This window comes from Myxocyprinus asiaticus, chromosome 35 (genome assembly GCF_019703515.2).
Source record: "Myxocyprinus asiaticus isolate MX2 ecotype Aquarium Trade chromosome 35, UBuf_Myxa_2, whole genome shotgun sequence".
NCBI classification, from domain to species: Eukaryota; Metazoa; Chordata; class Actinopteri; order Cypriniformes; family Catostomidae; genus Myxocyprinus; species Myxocyprinus asiaticus.
Genome location: NC_059378.1, coordinates 25,116,133 through 25,138,927, shown reverse-complemented (window position 1 = coordinate 25,138,927; position 22,795 = coordinate 25,116,133). Strand labels below are relative to the sequence as shown.

Sequence of the window (22,795 nt, the reverse complement as noted above, 5' to 3'; positions counted from 1 at the left end):
TGCTTAATTTTAGTTCCTAGAGCCCACACTAAACTGCCTTCTGCATGACTTCCTGTTAAACAAGCGGTGGAGGGGCGGTTAGTTCATTCAGTGAAATGGCATATAGGGAAAGTGAATCCATCATTGGTACAATCAGCCAGGCCTCAAGGGGGATTCATAGAGACATATAACTCTTGTGCTGGCAGGTATGAATGCTCATAGATTAGGTTGTTTATCTTTGTCGTTGGGTTGAAAAGGGCCACTTTGGATCCGCTCTGCAAATTCCTGGTTTCTTTCTTCTTGTTTCTGCACTGGGCCACCGTCTGTCCTTCAGCTCTCTCTGTCTGCATGGTTGCACTTGGTTGACCGAAGCCACTAGAGCAGCTGTTTAAAGACCCAATGAAATCCAAATGTGGCTTTTAGGCCATATCTATGCTAGTGTACTCCCAGAAGTTGACAAAATTATGTTTTAGCAGATATACACATTTAAAATGTACAGGTCTCCTTCTCTTTTGTGAAAGATTAGTCATTTTGCACTTATGGGCATATCCATAAGTGCAATTGTTTGCATTTTTTTTCAATAAAATGCTTTCTAGAATGAAAAATGTCCCTCCCCCTAATACTACATTCCTCTAACTAGCAACACCAAGTAGCAAACATGGTCCATGACTGTGACGTAAACTAAAGTTTATTGGCTATTAATGCTACATAAAGTATGCGTGTAGTTCAAACTCAAATGGATTAAGTAAACTTCAGTTTTACAAATTTAACTGGATAGAACCCAATGAAATCAAGTTGTGACAAAATGTTTTAGAATTGTGCTGCTTTAGTAAGTAAACAACCTGCAAAAATCCTTTTTTGAGTGAAATTTACAGCTCAGATAGTGTTTTATTTTCCTTTAATGAATAATCCATGTATTGTAAATGCTTTAACAAAAATATGAGGTTCACATTTCTGCCTTTAAACTCTTGAAGTGCCTTGTCCTATTTATGTCCACTGTAAGAGCATTGCTTTAACTTTAAGAGTATTAAAAAAAAAAAAAAAAAAATTTCGTAATTGACATTATGCCACAAATGCTGCTAGAGCTTGTATTGAACCCATAACATTTCATTAAACTCTGTTTTCTTTTGTATTTCGCTTTTTTATTTATCTCTCTCTTTTCGTCCAGGTGTAACAACAGAACACAGTGCATTGTCATCACTGGACCAGATGTTTTTCCTGACCCCTGCCCAGGAACGTATAAGTACCTTGAAGTCCAGTATGAATGTGTTCCCTACAGTAAGTATGCACCATAAAAATACAAATAAATCCTCTTTTTATATGTGTGACTTTAAATTTTTCCTCTCAGAATACAGCTTTTGTCCTTGCTAATAAAATTGTAAATTGATGTGCTTGCAAGGCAGTTCTGTTATGAAATTATTTTTTCTTCTCCATAATTTTTGCACACAATTCTCCATAATTAATTCAGCTCGAATCACTTAAATGTACATACATTTATTTTGTACATTTATACATTTATTATTTATTTCTTTATTTTGTAAATAATTTCAATATTAGGTGTGCTATCTATTTTTGTTTTTTGGTGAACATTGTACATCTAAATAAATATAAGTTTAAAGTTTGAAAATCTGCAGTTGAATTGTTTGAAAATCTGCAATTGAATTGCATTGTTAGAAAATGTACAATTCATTTGGAAAGTCATACATTTTGCATGCTGAATTGCGACTAATCTTCTTCTTTCTTGCCCTTACTGTATGTGCTGACTGAACTTAGATACTATTTTTTTCCTGCCTTGCAAGCACTGTTATTTCCTTAAAGAAGAGCAAAGCTTTTATTCACATTTTCTTACAATACTTAATTCTAACAATACACACATTTATAATATAAAGTTTAAGTTTTTTCATATAATTTTTTAGCAGTGGATAAGGTGTATTTTTAACACACAGATTTGGGTTCAAAATACTTATTTGCTTATTTGTATGAATTTGATATTGTTTTATAAAAGCTAATATGTAAACAGTTAAATGTAAACTTTATCAATGTCCTTTTCTCCAAAATTTTCTCTTTAGCGGTCTGTCGTCTACCAATAAGATAAATACTGTAATAGCTACAACATGAATGCAAAGCAATGTTCAGTGACGATCATTCTTTGTGCACATAATTTCTCAGACAAAGAAAACCATTATATATTTGGCCTTAAAAAGATTTGGCCTAGCAAGGATATGCCAATGTTATGCCAACTTATAAACACACCAATGATGTTTCATGTTAGTGCTTGATCCTTGTGTTTGCTCATAAGAAGCCGCAGTGCAGCCTTACAATACGACTGTCAGAAAAGACAAATGACTGCACATGGATCTAACATGAACAAACTCCAAACAAACGGCTCCTTTCTATTCTCAGATTGCCCATTACATTAAGAGTATGGATTGTTTTGCTCCATTAAACAATTAGATAGTTATATTATTCTCTGATTGAATTGCCTTGCCTTCTCAGAGAATATTTCTAGAGACTTCACATAGCAAACAGTGTCCTCTTCCAAACATTTCCCACCAAAATCCGAAAATAACAAAGGCCTGCTGGAATTTAGTGCTTTATATTAGTTTAATTTAAGTCCGCATCTATTGGTTATTGAAGTCAAAATCCCACAAGAAATAATCAAAGTTTTGAAAGCTCTGGATTCATAAAGTGTTGTGTTTTTCAGCTTCTGTGATTGTTAATGTTCACTGCATTTGCACCATCACAGAATGATTTTTTTTTTGTCTTAATATCTTAATGTCTTAATGCATTTGCATTACCTCCTCTAGGCAAGTTCAGGTGTCATATCAAGTCATATTTACTAATCACAGTTTGATTTTCTAGGACACCAGAGTGCTCATTTGACCCTCAGGCTACTGAACGGTGCTTTTTTGACTTGCCGATGTTTGAAGCTTGAAGTTATTTTCTTATTTTGGTCTTGTTTGGTCACAACAGTGGAATTTTCATGATGTTATTTGGCCAGCAGCATCTCAGACAACAGGATTTGTCCCAGTATTAACTGTACTGCATACTCTCAGATCCAGCAAGATTGTATTGTCTGGTTTAAGTCAGCAATTTCCCTGTCCTCATAGATGGATGTCACAAAAAGGAATTTTTTTTTATTTATTTTTTTTTATTTTTTTTTTACCTACCTCAATAGTACCTTGGAACTACCAAGACTGACTCTTTATTATTTCATTTTTAATGAGTAAAAGCTCTATTTTTTGGAGTTTGATCTTACATAGAAATTTGCTTTTCAATATTTTTTTTTTTCTTCTGATTTTACTTTTAAATTTATGTAATCCATAGAGCTAAGACATTTTTGGTATCTGTTACATCTGTTCTTTGTCCTATACAGTCAACGTACAGCAACAAATATTCAGTTTTACTTATATATGTGGGTGTAAACTAATGAAACACTGAATGCATACTACCATCATTTATCTAGATTACTCTCTGCTATCTATAGCCATATCAGTGAATCTCTTAAAATATGTTCAGGATCAAAATTAAAACACAAAATCAAAGAACAGAATAGGAAATTACATTTTGCAATAAGAAAAGGAATTTCCTAGGACCATTAAAATGTATTATTTATTTATGTATTTATTTATTTATTTATTTGCATTGTGACATTATATTTAGGACAATTAAGTATAATAATTGTCCAAATTCTATTTACCAAAATGCATTTGGATGTTTTACTGTAATTCTCATTATTCTCAACAGTGATTCTAATTAGATTATCATTATTGTAATAATAATAATAATAATAATAATATATATATATATATATATATATATATATATATATATATATATATATATATTATTATTATTATTATTATTATTATTATTATTATTTTATTTTTTTCAGAGTAAATTAATGGCAGTACAACAAATATTACCATAATGTTTAAATACTTAAATTACGGAATTAATAAATCTCTCTTTATTAGTTCTTTCGTGAGATTCATCTATATACTAAACAGCAGAATAGAGGTCCATTTCTCTACAAAATGGAGACTGCTTTACAAATGAGCACAGTGTTCAGTGTTTCATGAACAGAGGCAGTTCATGGCTTGTAAATCGGTGATAATAAGGCTCTAGGAAGATCTTAGGAATGTTACTGTACGTTATTTGAAATGTTGAATTTTTGGAATATTTTATATATTTCAGCTGAAGATGGCCTTCCTGAGATATAACTGCTGTATGATTTTGTCTCTCTGTCTGTCTGTCTTTCTTTATCTGTCACAGATGATACTGTGGAAGCATATGGAAGGACAGTGTATTGGTCCGTACGAACCTTGATTATAAGTAAACTGAGATGCATTTAATTTGTGTTACTAGCATTATATGCCACTTGTCTGGTGAATTCATATTCTTCTTCTTTTTCTTCTTCTTCTTCTTCTTCTTATTATTATTATTATTATTATTATTATTATTGGAAAATTATATGCACAAACAATTTTTAAGTTAAACTCCTAGAAATTACAATATCATCTATAATCTTAAAGGGATAGTTCACCCAAAAATGAAAATTCTCTCATCATTTACTCACCCTCATGCCATCCCAGATGTGTATGACTTTCTTTTTTTCTGCAGAACACAAACAAAGATATTTAGAAGAATATCTCAGCTCTGTTTTTCCATACAATGCAAGTGAATGGTGACCAGACATTTGAAGCTCCAAAAATCACATAAAGGCCACATAAAGGTAATCCATATGACTTCAGTGGTTTCTTTTTTTTCTTTTTATTTTTTTTACTTTTTTACTATAAATATCCACTTTCACTTTCAACATGTGAAAGATTGTGAAAGTGAAAGTGGAGATTTGTAATAAAAAAAAGGACTTAAATATTGATCTGTTGCTTACCCACCCTTATCATAACACTTCTGAAGACATGAATTTGACCACTGGAGTCTTATGAATTGCATTTATGTGGCCTTTATGTGATTTTTAGAGCTTCTAATGTCTGGGCACCATTCACTTCAATTGTAGGGACCGACAGAGCTGAGATATTCTTCTAAAAATATTTATGTTCTGCAGAAAAAAGAAAGTCATACACATCTGGGATGGCATGAGGGTGAGTAAACAATGAGATAATTTTCATTTTTGGGTGAACTATCCCTTAAATTAGTGGTCAGCCTATTTGGGTTTTTCCAATGACCAGTGTCAATATCTAGATGTGATAAATATCACAAAATTGCTGAATTAAAATAAACATTTATTTTACACAACATTGACTAAACATTCACTTGTGCAATAGAAAATGTGCACTATAGATTGAAAGAGGTTTGGAAGATTTTGGAACCGACACTGGGCATAATCGTCTGGTGATGATAATCTTAATAAATGTTAAATTTGCCTGTCCAATAGAGATTGGTCTATCAGTAATCTTAATATTACAATTTTAAGTAACATTTGAAGTTCCACTCCATTGGTCTTTCGAGTTAAAACGACAGTGACTGAATTGGGCTTCAAGGTCCTAATAGTGTCTGAATTGGGCACGCATTGGGCTCTGTAGTCTTTTTCATCTGGAAATCTTAACAATAAGACTAGAGATGACAGACAAATGATTTCCACAGTAAAAGCACCAGCGTACCAATCTCCCCTGGCTACTCTGATCTGATAACAAGAAATAATAAAAATACAGCCTTTTAAAAGTTTGAATATTTTTGACAAACTTTATTTCTTGGAAATTGAATCCGCATATTGCCAGACAAGGCTGTTCAGGTATTCATATAAAGCTTAGAAGGGCCAACACGAACTCAGTGCTTGGAGAGGATGTGTAGAGTAGAGGAACAATTTTCTTTTTCTGGTTTTGAGTTTCCCTCCAGCACCAACTCACCATCTGTCCACCTGGAATTCAGATTTCTCGGTCGATTTTTATGAAAATCTATACACCACTATCTGGAATTCAGTGCGTGTATTTCCCCGCAGCTTTCCCTCGATGACGATTGATTAGTCTTCGATGCCACATACACTGTCCTTTTGTACCATGACAGAAACCCCTTTAACCTCTCTCTTTTTTATGTGTTGAAGGTGTCTAACTGCCATGTCTTCCTCCTCTGACAGCTGTAGCTCTGTGCATAATGCCCGTAACCTCATGACATGTTAACTGCATGTGATCATGGACATGATGGTTAATTCATTGTAATCTCTTTTTCCCCTTGCACTCCTTTCATTCTCTCTTCCAACGCTTAAAATAGAAGTGGAGCAAAAAGGTAAATCACTGACACAATCAGCTCCTTATGTTTTCTTTCTTTAAAATATATATACATATATATATATTTTTTTATTTATTTTTTATTTATTTATTTATTTTTATTTTTTTTGTATTTTTTTTTTTTTTTTTTTTGTGGTTGTACAACCTTCCTGTCCCCACTCTTACTGTTCTGATAGCAGAAGTAGCAGAAAGGGTCTTGCATTTCAGAAAAGGTCAGTGCACGAGCAGGGATTTGAGGGAAGTGTTTAAAGAACATGATAAAGCATCAGTTAAATGTTAGTAGTAATGCTGAGGTACGAATGCCCCATTTTCCCAAGTCTCAGCCTCAGTCGGCACGCCCACGGACCGTCAACAGCCTGTAATCTTACTGTCTGATGCATATTGCGCACAAAATTGGCAAGCACTGCCGAAAAATTGCCAATTGACAGTTAAAAGGTACTGTTCCAGGTTACTGCTATCAAATCTTTGAAAGATACTGAAAGTTTTGTTTGAGGCACTTATTGGCAAGTAAACTAGATAGCTACAAGCAGAACTGTATAATCTGTATGTCTATGAAATAATAATTAGTTATTACTTTTGGACAAACAGACAAACTCTGACCACAAAGTCTATACACATTTTCTAAAATTTTTCAGTATAATTGTTCATGGTAACCACCACGCTATTATTTTAAAGAGGTCATGACATACTCTTTTTTTATAATTGTATTACCTTCCCTGAGGTCCACTGATAATGTTAGTAAAGTTTTTTTTTATTTTATTTTATTTTATTTATTTTTTTTGTATCAAAACAGTCACATAATGGTAAAATGGTAGTAATGTATGTTAATTTTACACCCTGTCTCTGGCCCTCTGTCTGAAATGCTCGGTTTTGTCCTGAGCGCCCACTGTTGTGATTGGCTAACATCGTGCAGCCCCTCGAATACAGACAAATTTTAAACTCAATTGGAAGAGAATTAACTAATTCTACAATAAAACAAAACTAAATATCAGGGTTCACATATAAACCCAACACATTTCATCTAAATATATTAAACTCTTCATTCAAGCACAGCTGTATAAACTATCAAACAGTCATGATATTTGAAATATTCATGAATGAAACTCGCTACTTCCTGTTTTGCAGTCGGGTCCAAAAGTGTTTTAACTGCCCCATCCTTCACTAACAGTTCCTTTGCAAAGCTTGAATCTTATTGTTTCACAAGCAATACACACTGATATGAGCCGAAAACACATACAGTACATGCAGAAATGTTCTGAATACACAAATATAATACAGTCCATGGTGAAACAATCCTGCACTGATGCAATCATAAACTGTTAGCCTTCATTTTCTCTTTTCCTGATGTTGGGGTGCTTCAACAGGCCAAAGCAGAGATTCTGGTCTTCACAGGCATGCCAATTCACATCTTCCATGTTTGTTTACACACATAACGGCTTGCAGTTCTATCAGACAGCGGTTGAGTTGTTGAATAGAGCAGAACAGACGCATCTTTATAATTTGCGCTTGTACTGCTCTTAACTCGTCAAAACGAAGAGAGATGTCCATCTAGTGCATGTACTGTATATAGACCAACAATTGAAAATAGTGCAGATGGGAGCAGAAATGCATCCTGGACGTGTTTATACTCAAAACAGCAAGACGCAGAATCGGGGTCTCATTTTTAAGAGTTATAACTTGACATTGCATCTTTTAAAAGCGGCACGAGATGCATGATAACAGTCAAAGCAGTTCGTCTAATGCATGTTTATGTAGAAAAACATATATGAAGGTGTCCTGTGTAAGTCCCCTTTGGTGTATGAATCTACCATGACAGATGAGGCCATCTCTTCTCACCTCTTGTCTGAATGAGTGCCAGTGGGTGGGGCCAGTTGTAAAAGTGGGTGTTGATGTTTTGCTGTAGAGGCAGTCTTTTGATGACTTATTGGTCCTTGTGATGTCACAAAACCCACAAATTCCAAATAAGCTGTTTTTGCAGTTTGGTTTAAAATGCTCATTTTCTATTGAGGTGGAAGTTTTGAGTTCCCAAATTTACGGTATGTTTTGAAAATTTTTAAAATCTCTTATATGTCAAAAGATCAAGGAAAATTTGATTCCTCATGTCATGACCCCTTTAATAATTTTTTTTCAAACTGTGGTTTCATCTATCTCAGACAACCAAGCCCCTAAACACAGATAAAATCAAAACACACAGTGGTTGTTTCCTTTACATGTTGGTCTGATCTTTTCCTATCTATGTGGGCGGTTTTTGGCAAAAATAAGCTGCAATGAGGACCAGACCTTATGCCGTTAAGTCAAAGGTCTGGCGACATGAGACAACATTTCCCCCTCCTCTTCCTGTGCCTCACACTCTTTTATTGCCTGTCCGAACCCCATCCCCACTCCACGATCCCAGCATGCTCCGGTAACAGGTTTCTTCTAGATTGACTAGATTGACACTGTTTTTTGCTCTCTCTACCTGTGTTATCTCTCTCGCCTTTTCACTTTACCCCTCTACATGTCTTTGATAAGAAATAAAATGCTTTATGCTGTGATATGATTGTGACATTAGGCCCATAGGAAAGACTCTCTCAGATAAAGCTTAAAAACTGTGGGAAAACTGTCTCAGGACACTGACTTGCCTGTACTGTATGCTGCTCTCCTCTGCGTCTTTCTCAAGCCTTATTTAGTTGTCTTCTTTTATTTGCAGGGCAGATTTGTCGTTTTCCTTCCTTTTTTCCTTTGTGTTTGGTTGTGGTTTAATTTTCCCATCACTCCCCTTCAGTATGTCCAAGCAGCAGTGAGCCGAAACTGTTTGCTTATGGACACATGAAAACTGTATTTTGCTTCCGTTTAAGCTTCAGATCCAGACTCTTCGCACCTTTTACTGCTTGTGAATATGGGTAGCTGTTAGATTTTTAGTGTGTGTTTCTGTCTTCACCGACTACCCAGTTATCAGACTGATGTAGAGACAGACGGGCACTTTGCCCTCTGCTTTCAACTGGCTTGAGCTGTGTTTGCTTACGTTTGACTGTTTTCTGCTCTGTCTTTCCATCACTAGTTTTTGTTTGTCCCGGAACTCTGAAAGCAGTGGGAGATCCGTCGTTTCTGTACGAGGCAGAGCAACAAGCGGGGTCATGGTGCAAAGACCCCCTCCAGGCAGGAGATAAGGTTTATTTCATGCCCTGGACCCCTTACAGAACAGATACACTTATCGAGTACAACTCACTTGATGACTTTCAAAACTCTCGACAAACTACGACTTATAAACTCCCCCATCGGGTTGACGGTACAGGATTTGTGGTTTATGATGGGGCAGTGTTTTTTAACAAGGAGAGGACACGTAATATTGTCAAATTTGACCTTCGGACCAGAATTAAAAGTGGGGAGGCGATTATAAACAATGCCAATTATCACGACACTTCGCCATATAAGTGGGGTGGAAAAACAGATATCGACTTGGCAGTGGATGAAAACGGTCTTTGGGTGATCTATGCCACTGAGCAGAACAACGGCATGATGGTTATCAGTCAATTGAACCCCTACACCCTTCGCTTCGAGGCGACCTGGGAGACAACCTACGACAAGCGATCGGCCTCCAACGCTTTCATGATATGCGGCGTGCTATACGTGGTACGATCCACATATGAAGACAATGAGAGCGAAGTTAGTAAGAGCCTCATCGACTACATGTACAACACCAAACAGAACCAAGGTGAATACATTGACATCAACTTCCCCAACCAGTACCAGTACATTGCCGCTGTGGAATACAACCCTAGAGACAACCAGCTGTATGTGTGGAATAACTTCTACATCCTGCGATACAATCTGGCATTTGGGCCACCTGATCCAGCTCACGGTAAGCCCCATTTTGCATCCATCCATCAACATCAGTGCTGGGAAGTAATTGACTAAAAGTAACAACATTACAAATTTACAGGAATTGTTTACCCAAAAAGTAGAATTGTTTCATTTTTTACTCACCCTCATGTTTTTGCAAACCCATATGACTTTCTTTCTTCTGCAGAACACAAAAGTATATATTTAAAACAAATTTGTGATTGCTGATTTACAACAGCATTGGTTAATGACTCATAAACGTAGCTTATTCGACTCGAGCGTCATATTCCAAGTCTTCTTAAGGCATACACTCAATTTGTACGATGAATGGACCAAAATTAAGTTGATATTCACACTCAAATCAAATCATTGGTCAACTCATGTTTTCAGAGCCAAAATCAAATATGGCGACAGGTCAATAACATTAAACCTTATTGGTTTTTGTGTCATTATATACTGTATTTGGTAACAAGATGCACAAGAACAAATAAGATTTAATGTTATTGATGTGTCGCCTCATAACAAGCTCATTTTTCCAATGAGTAGCATTTTAGTGTTGTTAGTAATGTAACTGTTTTTAATGTTAGCTAACAAACTGAGTTGATAATTAAACACACTCTCCTAAACAGTCCTTTCTCTCATATGTGGTGTTGGAAAGTCTGATTTATTGCAGTGAATCAGTTCATTTGAACAGTTCATTTAAATGAACAGGTAAAAAAAAAAAAAAAAAGATTCAAGTCACAGCATTTTAGGTCTTCTCTTTTTATAGCGGAATATTTAGCGGAATATGCTGTTGTTCATTTTTCCGTCACATAATATAATATAATATAATATAATATAATATAATATTAGCATGTGTAGTATTTTAAGGTGTATTTCATGTAAATGTATCTGTTAAACTTTGATGCTGTCACCCTAATTAAAATTGTCCATTCATTCTAATTATAAATTATATCATTAGATAGTAATATATTTAAAAAGCATCTTCAATGTAGTTAGCAATTTTTTGTTAGTAGCTTATATTGTAGCCAATAATGTTTTCAAAAGAGTAGCTTACTGTAGTTTAACTGCTTTAAATTATGAGTAGCTTTTAGCTTGGCAAGCAACAGTTACAAAGTAGCCTTCCCAACACTGATTCACATGCATACAGAGTCCCCCGGGATATCTGTTTAAGTGGTCGCGTGATTTCAGCCACTGAGTCAGTATTCCTCAGGCACCCGAATCTGTGTGTCAAATATCACGGATGACTGATTTTTAATTTCAGATTTAATATGTGCTTGATGTATTCCGGAAACCTTTCTTGAGTGTAAGCAACATCTCAGAGTGAAGTGGTGGGTCTCAGCAGTAAACAACATCATAGGCGTTGTTAGCATATAATAAGAGACGCGTCCCTAGGGGTTTTCAAAAGACAGACCCATTCCTCCCCAGTGTTTAGGCTCTTGGGGCTAAACTCCCTCCCGCTGTCCCGCAGAGAGGGACAGCTGCTTCCCTCATTGGTAGAGGGTTACCTGTCTGGACAGGTACGTCGGTAGCCTTGCGGCAACAGTGGATCACCCCCAATAGAGAGGATCTCATTCCCTAACCACCTCTAAACAAACAGCAACACTCACGCTTGCAGGCCTCTGAATGTGTCTGTGCTGAAAGATTGCTCTTCATCGAGACCGGATCAATCTGAAAGCTCACGTCTGTACAGCATGTTTGTAATTTAGCTGTCAAGAGCAGGGACAACATGACCGGACTATATGTCAGATCATCTTTACATTGAAAAAATAATAACTGTAATTACCATAATCCCAGCTCAGCCTTGAGGTCGAAAATCTTGCATTACTCAAGAAAGATTTGGCTAAGCGTAGAGGTCAAACAACTTTACACAGATTACTGGGGCTTAAAAAGTTTATATAATATTAGTGTCTCTCTTCAGAGGATATAGTGATGTCTACCTTGCTTTTGAATCTTCTTGTACAGACATTGAGTACAGTAACTAGTAACTCACTGCTTAACCTCCATAGCACAATGCATCGTTGGAGAAATTAACTAGCTTGTCACAAATGTTTCCCGAAACCATATTAACTATGTCGCACATCCATCGTTTGAACCACTAGGTTCAACAACATAAAGCTGTCATTAATGACATTGCACAGGGGGTGGAGTAATAACTTCTGCGAATATTAAATTATAAAAGCTTATTTGCACGTACACCAGAAAGCATTTTAATTCGAGAAAGCTGCTGAAGACAGGAAAGCTGTATGCAAACTAAAAAGGATCTATGCTTCTAACCACTGGTAAAGAGATGTAGTTTTAACCACACAGCTTTGCGATGCTGTTTGCAAATGTTCGTTGGAGCTAAGTTTTCGGGAAACACCAAATCGTTGAATTATGTTGGTAACGATGGAACTTGCAAACATAGTTGGCTAATGATGCTTTTGGTAAATGCACTCCTGGTAATTGAAGGATTGTAGGTTCAGACCACACAAGGGATGACCAATCTAGTGTAATCTATGCACATTGTGCTCTTGATCAAGATACTTAAAGTCAATGTGAAAGGTCATTCACAACCCATTTTACTTCAGTAAAATATCTGTGTATTTACAAGTGAAACCATTTAACTAGAAAAAAAAAAAATGTAGGGAGGGGTGTGATTTTATCCACCAGGAATTGATTTGACCATGAAAAGTTGTCTCTTTATGACTCAATTTGATGGTTGAAAATTTAGAGAGCTTGGCAATGTCAGCCGGAATGGAAAGTCATTTCAGAGGTAGAGCAAGTTATCACATTTTGATGAAAGAAAACAAAGACATTTCATTTCTTTGGAATAACTTGTACTGATAAATCATTCACAATAAGACCAAGAACATTTTAAAAGAGTGAATATGGTCAGTTTTGATTTTAACCTCAGGTTGCTCCTGGGGGGTTGTCCTAACAGTAAGTGTACTGTTGCTTTGGATAAAAAAAACAACAGCGAGAAGTTTGAAATAGGCCTACTAAGCAGGTGGCTTATAGCATTCATAACACCGTGTAACAATTTATTTATTTATTTTTTTGGTTCCTGGGTAGTAAGTGTTATTTCCTAATTGCTTATGCCTCAAAAGTATAGAAAATGGCTATTATTCCCCACAAACTTTGCTTTTGTGACCAGGACAGTGATATTTTGAAATTTACATATTTTCTAGAACATTCCAGATAGATTCAGTGCTGAGTAAACTTGGAGTAACTTCTAGGACTTTCTAGAAATTTCCAGTAATATAAATAGTAGTATAAATACAGGGGCCTTAAGCCCACCAGATCAGTTTAGTTCCAGCTGCCTAAGTGGATACTGTGGCAGGGTGAGCAAGAGACAGACACAGTGGGTGTGGCGTCATGCTTCAGAGAGGCATTTATTGGAAATAATAATCAATGTAAAAATGTCCAAAAGGGGTAATAAAGTGTCCAAGGGGGAATAGCGTTCATAATAAAGGGGGAATCTGGCATCCTCGCGGTGAATGGGGCTCCGGGAAAGGGGCGGGGTAGTGTTCATAGGAAAGCCCAGGCACAGGCTGGTTTAGTCGGCCGCTCACACTCCTCTCCAAAGTCCAGGGCGCATGGGGTGGCGGCATCACTGGCGGCCTGTCTTCTCAGGCCCGCGGCAAGCTTGAGGGGAAGGCGGCCCGGCATCTAGCCCATTAGCAGCAACGTGAGCTGTTCACCCCCGGTGACTCATTATGGCATCCGGGGGTCTGATGAACGGGTCCGGCAGCGTGTCCACTCAACCCAGCTCTGGTCCTGGGCGTGCGAGGATGGAGATTTGAAGCTGGCTCCCCGAGAAGAGGTGCGCACTGTGTTTTAAAGACAGCGGTGATGAAGCATTATCCCTTCAGGTGTGCATCATTCACCACTGACCAAACGAGGCTTATTAATTATGAACCTCTTCTCGCTCTCCCGCCCAACTCCCGTCGTGAGCCTGGCTGAAGGGCGGCCCTAAGAGGCGGGGCGACGATGACGAGCCAGAGTGGTGGATCATTCCACCACAATACATATCAAGACCTTGCTGGATGCCTTTAAATATGATGAGTATGGCTGGGAGGTCATAGGAGACTTCAAAATGGTGGCATTCTTGATGGGTCTCCAAGGCGGATTTACCAAGTTTCCCTGCTATCTTTGCCTTTGGGACAGCAGGGACACCAAGGCGCACTACCACAGGCGGGACTGGCCATAGCGGACCGAGTTCTCTGTGGTGAGGAACAACGTCAAGTGGGAGCCACTGTTAGACCCCCGGAAGGTGCTGATCCCACCACTGCACATCAAATTGGGCCTTATGAAACAATTTGTCAGAGCTCTAGATAAGGAGTCGGCAGCCTTCAAGTACCTTCAAGACTTCTTCCCTAAGCTGTCTGAGGCAAAGGTCAAAGCCGGTGTCTTCATCGGACCACAGATAAAGAAGATCCTGGAGTGCAATGAATTCCCCAAGAAGCTCACTAGTAAGGAGAAAGCGGCTTGGAACAGCTTTGTCACAGTGGTTCGGGGCTTCCTGGGAAATCACAAAGCCGAAAACTATGTGGAGCTGGTTGAGACTCTGGCCTATGGCACAATGGGCTGTAGGATGTCCCTCAAAGTCCATATCCTTGATGCTCATCTTGATAAATTCAAGGAGAACATGGGAGCGTACTTGGAGGAGCAAGGCGAGCGCTTCCACCAGGATATACTGGACTTTGAACGCCGCTACCAAGGACAGTATAACGAGAACATGATGGGAGACTACATTTGGGGGCTGATTCGTGAAATGATTTACAGTATAATCGTAAATCTCAAAAAACTACTCACTTCTAAATCTTTTGTAGTCATTTTTGTATTACTTTAGTATAAATACATGTTAATTTGGATTCATATGTTGTTGTTTTTTCTGACTTTATGTGAACGAAAAGACACAAATTCGCCCGTTTTCTCGTTGGAAATAGGTACATTTCAAAATATCACTGTCCTGGTAACAAAAGCAAAGTTTGTGGAGAATAATAGCCATTTTCTATACTTTTGAGGCATAAGCAATTAGGAAATAACACTTACTACTCAGGAACAAACATTTTGTTACATAGTGACTTTGAAGGCTAAATTTGACATAAATAACCCCTCTGACGGTTAGAGAAGACACTCATAACCTCTCAAAAGGCTGTGTATGACATTCATAACCACTTTACTATCTGCACTAAATCAGACTTATTTTTGAGATCTGAGTAAAATCATCTGAGTCACTCCTTGCATGCACTAGCAGCTTTCCTTTTGCCTGTAGCGATTACTAGCACTGATTCAAAACCATCGAACGGATTCATCCCTGCACAAGAAAGCAATTAAGTAAGAAATATCAACTCAGTATCACTTCAGATGCAAAGTATTAAGGCTTAGATATGAAATGCATTGAACATTTCTCTGGGGTGTTACGTCTGAGGGTTCGAATCTTTCATTAAGGAAATGTTATCACAATGTTACCACAATCGTATCCACTCATGGTTCACACTTGTACGATGTGACTGATTGAATATGCTAGTATATGTTCTGCCTCTCTTTTAGCCGCCTGTAAAGGAAGTAATTAGCTCTACAATCAGTGCTGATGAAGGTCAAAAACATGCTAATTTCACTAGCATTAGCTCCTATGCAGCACGTGAGTTAAAAGATCGCCCCCTTCCCCCACTTGAATGTAACCTGCCGTCATTTTTATAGTGATGTGTTTTCTCTATTTTAGATGTGGTGATTATCTCATCATCTCAATAATCAGCTCACTCACACAGAAGTTGTAGTTGTGCTCTGTAGAGCTGATGTTTGCTCTACTTCGATAGCTGTAAAATTACCTTGATTTTCAAATGCTGGTGAAACTCTGCATGTGAGAATCTGATAAGACAGTCCTGCCCTTTTATTAAAGTTAAAATGATCCACTTTGCAGCTTATTTTGGCAAAGAACCATCCACTTAGACAGGAAGAGACCTGATCAGGTATCAATCCTGTGCCTTGTATACCTTGTAGGTTTAAACAAAACCTTGTTTCCAGGTGGACTGGTGTACCCAGACACAGGGCTGGACTGGGACAAAAGGGGTGTGTGGATTTAAGGCCTTTAAATAACAATAGAGTCAATAATAACTAATAATATATAATAAATAATAATAATGTTAATCGCAAATGCAGTTAACTGTTATTTTTGCATAGAATTGTTATGTAGAAATGTGGGGATGCAGAAATAAATGTACTTATAATAACAACAATAAAATCTGTAAAAAGTGAATTAACACATAATTTATGGAGGGTTATGTTCAAACATTCTGACAGTAGGACTTCTTACATGATACCGATCTTTCATCAGGCTCTTAATAACATTTTTACTTCGAATTTGGAATGAAAAAAACATTATCCTTAACACATGTTGAAACTATAAAAACAAACCCCCGTAAAAAGTAATTAATATTCTCCTAATATATCATATTTGAATGACTAAGTTCAGGCATGAAACTAGGAATGGCTCAAGCTGATAGGTTCTTTGAACTGGTTCTATCCAAACAACTCACTCACATGTGATATGTCAAGCCAATCGGCTCACATGGTGTAAGCTCATGGTGCACTCTGACCCCAGCATAGCTGGGATATGTGAAAAAGAAGAATTTCACTGTATATGTGCAAATGTATAATGTGTGATGAATAAAGAAAATTATTAATTATTATAAATTATTAATTATTATAGGTCCTTTGACGTGTAATCAGGTAGCCAATCAACTTGTGTACTGCCTAACATTAAAATTTGCTCAGTTTACAAGTAAGCCAGTTTCATTGCAACGTGCGGCGAGAGTTTTCTCTGAAACCCTCCTCCTCCCCAGCTCTACTTGTCTAGATCTGCTACATTGGGATTGGATTTATGTCTACTTGTGCAGCAGCATGTCTTGTGTTTTTCTAACTGTGCAGCAGCAGCATCAGCATGCCAACATGCTTAACTCCATATTTCTGTGTATGTTCTAGCAGTAGCAAGTCTCCGTACTTGCTCTGCAGCAGCAACAGCAACAACGTAGCAGATCTAGCCCACCAAGATCAATATCCTGTCAAGATGTCATTAACATGCTAAATCTTTCCAAGAGTTGTCATGACTGAAATATCATTATAGTAACATTTATAATAAATAAATCTATACATTTCTGCCAAAACACAATAGTTTCTACTATAGAGTTACTGTAGTAACTGCAAGTTAAATTTCTATAAGGGTGGTGATGTGTGGATTGAAAAGCATGTAAATATTGTTGTGCGTGTCACATTTTTTTTCCTCATCACTGCTGTTTAGAATGTCATGGCTGTTAAACCTGGTTTCAACTAACCTAGCACAGACCCTTTAAGGTTCCCATATCATATGGGTGTAAATCAAGTTCAAACAGGTAGCGTGATTTGCGCTGTATAAATAACTGGACAGCGCAGAGATGGGTTCTTCAGCACAGCGTGGATGAGAGAGACTTTATTTGTTCTGTATTTGTCAGCCATAAAAATAAATAAATAAATAAATTCCTTCCCAGCATTCATTTTACTGCAGTTTAAGTCAACTGCAGCCAATCAGATTTAATCCACTGCTTGATCATTCCAGCACATCAGTAGCCAAGAGGACCTATTTCACTGTAGATGCTAGAAATGTCCCACCCCTTATTGAAACGGAAAATATAATTGGTTAAAAAATATTCAATCGCATCTAAAACGAACGTTTTGATTGGTAGTTCAGCTGAGTCAAACTGTCTATTTCGCCCGTACCTTCAGTTGTGGTCCCGTCTGTGCTCTGTGCAGACAATCTCTGAACACTTATTTAATTATTATTATTTTATTTTTTTTACAAAATTAAGTCATATTTACTAGGTTTGATACTATGAATGTTTTTGAGAAAGAACTAATCCCTGAATTTGCAAAAGCTTTCTAGGTAGCTGGCATAAAATCTTTGAAAGACTGAAAGAAAGTGTTTTTTTTTTTTTTTGAGACACTTAATAGAAAGTTGACAGAAAGATATCCAAGAGCAGAACTTTATGTCATTCTTTGTTTTCAAATGTAATTTTTTTTGCTGTGTTGTGTCCCCCCCCCCCCCCCCGTATGTTATTACCTTGGTATAGACAGAAATTCCGATCACAAAGTGTCTATACACATTTTTTTTTTTTTTTTTTTTTGACCATTTTTGCCAAATTGTTCTATAAAACCATTCTCAGAAACTGCCATGCTATTATTTGAATTAATTTTTTAACACTGGTTTATTGTGATATCATTTATTTCAAATACATTACCATAAACGCACATAAAATATTTGATTGATTGATTGAATGATTGATTGATTGATTGATTGATGGAAAATTATTAAAACCAGCAGCATATTCATACAGGAATCATCTTTCATAATTGAGAATCATCATTGATGAGGGAGAGACAGACATAATTTATATTTGCCATCCGAATCGGGGTGGAAAACACACATTACGCTGCTTGCCGCCTAATCTCATTTTTCCTCATCATTAATGGAATTAGTTTGACACTGATTGTGATAATTGTCAGCTTAGCCATGTGACATTACACTTCTGATGTTTTGAGAAATATCCAGAACCCTACTGTGTGCTAAAGCACTGTTTTGTTTGCAGACGACCACTAATGGATTTAGCTTTATTTTAGTCTCACTTGTACTGTCACAAGGATAGATTGCTCAGCAGCCTCTATTTTTGTTAAAGACATCTTTTGAATTAACAGTTGTTATTATTACTGCTGCTGCTGTTTGCTGTTTAAATCTGTTTAAGGCAGATTTCCAGCTTTGATTTGAGTTTCCCACATTTAGCCACTCCCCTGGCCACACCTACATTTAACCCCTCCCCCAGCCTCTCCTATTGATTATCCCTTTAAAAGACCCCCCCTCTGTCCACCCTTTATGAGACTCCCATTGGGTATACATGTGTGTTTCTAACCTAGCAATACATAATGAATGAATTTGTTGAACATGTCCCTTAAAGTTAGCTAAATCTGACAGATTCTACCTTTTGATAGAGGCTAAGAGAAAAGTGTTTAATAAAGAAATAAATGTATGTTTTTTTGTAGGGCTGTCAGTCGATTAAATTTTTTAATTGTAATTAATCGTATAGGTTTTTTTTAGTTAATCGCGATTAATCGCAGCTTTTGAAAATGCTGAAATTTGACACCATATATACTTATTTTCCTGTCAAAATGCATTTGTTCCCATCCTAGAAAAGAAAAGAATATGTAACAATACAATGATTTATTAACATTTTCCAAACAAAGCCTTCCACAATATAATGTCACCTAGTCAAGTGACATTAATTCTTTCAATAAGTCAACCTCCCAAGTAGATTTTGGGAAACTAGATTTTGGGAAACTGTGAAAATATACCTATAATTGCCATTTTCAGATGCAGCTTCTGTGCCACCTTTGCTGTGTAAAGACGACTTTAGTCCCCAAAGGTTTAGTATTCATTGCAATGGGCATTAAATCTCAGCTTTACTACAGCAATCGTGAAGCTGCGTTCATGATTTGCATCAGAGCATCTCCAGCGTCCAGTGCCGAACTGAAATCCACGGGAAAAGTGGAGTGATAGTTAAGACATGAAATGCGCTGGAAATACTTGAAGTTCCATCTAGGTTTGTTTTGTACATCAAATAATAGCGCTAAGATGTCCTTTCTCCAACATTTTATCACTGACAGTGAAGCACTGTTGTGGTGTGTCCGTCACTGTAATGACTCCGGGTGGACACATTACAAAGATTCCGCCCTTCCAGCAAGTGTTTATGCTGGTTTATGCTGTATTAACGGTAATTGCGTTAATTGCAATTAAGAAAAATTAATGCGTTAAACTGTTTAAATGAATTGCATGCGATTAACGCATTAATTCCGACAGCTCTAGTTTTTTGTAAGTCTTAAAATGCAAACATGTACACAAATTTAGGGTTAGGGTAAGTCTGAAGCAATTATATTTAGTTTAATTTAAAAAACAATAGAAGTTTATGGTATGTACCCACTGAGGTAACTGTAGCTAGCTACCTCAATGGGTACATACCCCCCCCCCAAAAAAAACACCCTTTTATAACACTAACCATTTATTCTCCAACAATTACAGGAACATATCAAACAGAACATTTGCAGTAAGCTATATTTAAAATTCAAGTATATTAAATTCATGCAATAATAATAATAATAATAAAAATTAAAGTGCACATTGTAATACAATTTAAAAAATAAAAATAAAAATACATTCAAAGTGCACTCAGGACTTCTTTTTCACTATTTCACAGCACACAGCATCACTTGACACTTAGCCATAGTACATGTCATCTGATATTATTAAAGAGATCCTTCTGTTGTGGTGATGCCCCTAGGGAGTGGTGTGGCCTCTTTCTCTTTATGAGGTGTTGATGTGATGGAAGTACCTGCTGTTGTGGTACTGCTGATGGCACTGCTGGATGTGTGAAGATCCTCTTCATCACAAGCAGAGCAGGAGGCTGCACTGGAAGTCCATGGAACTGCTAAATAATTAAAATAAATAATTATATAAATTCAAATATCAGTAAATAATTATATACGTTCAGATATCAGATACATTTAGCTTGAATATTCTCATTCAGCATGAATATTCTCATTGTAACACACAGAATTAGGTAAAATAATTTTTGAGAGAAGGCCATATCGATATCAATAATACCACATTGTGATAAATTGAATTCACATTCAATATGTGCTTGTCTGGGGTGTTGTAAAGACTTCAGTGATGCTCTTAGAGAGAGAAAAGAAAGCATGGAGCATTTATGCTACTATCTTTCACTAACAAGAATTAATTCAAATCTGGTTCAAAAGCTGGCAATGCCATCTCACAACCACTCTTTTCATGAAAAATAAATGATCTAATCCATAGAAGCTGCTTATCTAAACTCGACAGAAAACATAATCTAGCTGTGATATAATAACTCTCTTCTACATGTGCCCCTCTCTTTCTGTACATACGTAACACACCGTGAGAGTCGCATAATTTAGAGGAAAACTGAATGACAATCCAATCTTTTCTAAAGAAATGTGAAGTAAACATATGAGAATCCATAAAACTGTCTCTAAATGCACACATATTTCATTTGTTGAAGCCTCGCAATGACAAAAAGACAAGAGCTTACTTGCTTTAATGGACATGTGTGTCTTTATTACGTTATGTCGTTTTGATTTAGCATGTCAGATGTGCACTCCTTATATAACTTAAGGAATTACACTTACTTTAAAATTTATATTATAAAACAGTGGTGAAATATAAAAGATTACGGAGATTACGCATTTCTAATGATGTATAGTTTGTTGCGATTAAATAAGAATTGTATGTAGAATAACGTGAAGTGTGTGTAAACAATACCAATCGTGATTCTCGCTGCAGATGGCAATCTTTCCATGAGAAGGGATAGTTCAGTAAACATTACAGATTCTGTACCAGCACTGTCATACTTCTTCTCCTCCTCCTCTTTCTTTTTTCCTCTTCTGACTCCCAGATTGGTACATCGGATGTCCTCTTCATGATTCCTGCATCCCCCTCTTAATTGAATTAGTAGCTAAAGGGATGGGGGCCCCTCTAGGGGGTGTCACAGAATTTTGAACATTCAAAACATGCAGTCTGATCTCATGAAAATTTTGTGACTGTCACAACATTATAAATTCTGCTCATACTTAAATTTGTAGCTAAATGGTGAGGGCCCCTCTAGGTTTTTTTTTTCTTCGAAAATGTCATTCTAGTCTGCTAAGCATTGCCTATCATTGGTTTCATGTGCCGTTGCAGTGAACTACTGTTACTGCCTGGCTTGCCTGTCCTGTAGGTCCGCCTCTGGTGTGTGTGTGTGTGTGTGTGTGTGTGTGTGTGTGTGTGTGTGTGTGTGTGTGTGTGTGTGTGTGAATTTTGGATGCCTATCACCATAACAGTTTGTGAATATTAAATTGTACTCTGGCACAAAGAGTAATATTTTCTTCTTTTCTTACAGTGAACTGAAGGTTCCTCTGAGCTTAATGCGAGTCAGACACATTTTCATTACAGCACAGCAGACGTAGCCTACTTATCTTAAGAGAAATGGCCTTTGATACAACAAAGAGAAAATTAATACCGCTATACCCATAAATCACATTTCAAAAGCTTTCTGTTAAATAATAACAGACACCTGGGTGGTATGAGACCGCTGACTGACTAAGTGTCCAGAGCTGAAGGACACTGCAGAATATACAGTACTCCGAATGATGTCACGGTTTAAAAACTTATTTTTACTAACAAACAGTACCATGGTTCCAGCAAAGTGTTCTGGTAATATCATGGTGTTTTGGACATGTTTCATTGAGATACCTTGGTATACTGTATATCAAAGTACTGTGGTATTGCCATCTAATACATCACTGTACCATGGTACAATGCTTTTTAAAAACAAGATTCAAGACCTGAGATATTCTGATACCTCAAGCTACCTTCAGATGGTATTTGACACAATTTAATGTATGCACTATTTGCAATTCACTTTAATGAGAAAACATATGCTAAATGAATATATGTAAATGTAAAGCAAAATGTACTAGTGGCTTGCCGATAGCTGTTTGTAAGCTTTTTGTTAGACATGGTGAAGTGTTACTATTATTTTTCTCTGATACAAATAAAATTATTAAAATATCATAATGGATAAAAGTCCAACCCTACATTTTTTTTTCTTTTTTTTTTTTTTTTTTTATCTCATTGAACATTCTGTTTCACTCTGAAATTTCACATT

General features: G+C 36.7%; 1 protein-coding gene across 11 annotated transcripts in view; it reads left to right on the top strand.

The window, feature by feature from the left end:
* adgrl2a (adhesion G protein-coupled receptor L2a) overlaps positions 1–22,795 on the top strand; it is a 180,722-nt gene that overhangs the window by 99,050 nt on the left and 58,877 nt on the right. For all 11 annotated transcript variants that reach the window (XM_051673249.1, XM_051673247.1, XM_051673248.1 and 8 more), the window contains exons 4-5: positions 1,148–1,257; positions 9,268–10,068. In XM_051673249.1, coding sequence (XP_051529209.1) covers positions 1,148–1,257; positions 9,268–10,068 — 911 coding nt within the window. The remainder of the gene's footprint in view (positions 1–1,147; positions 1,258–9,267; positions 10,069–22,795) is intronic.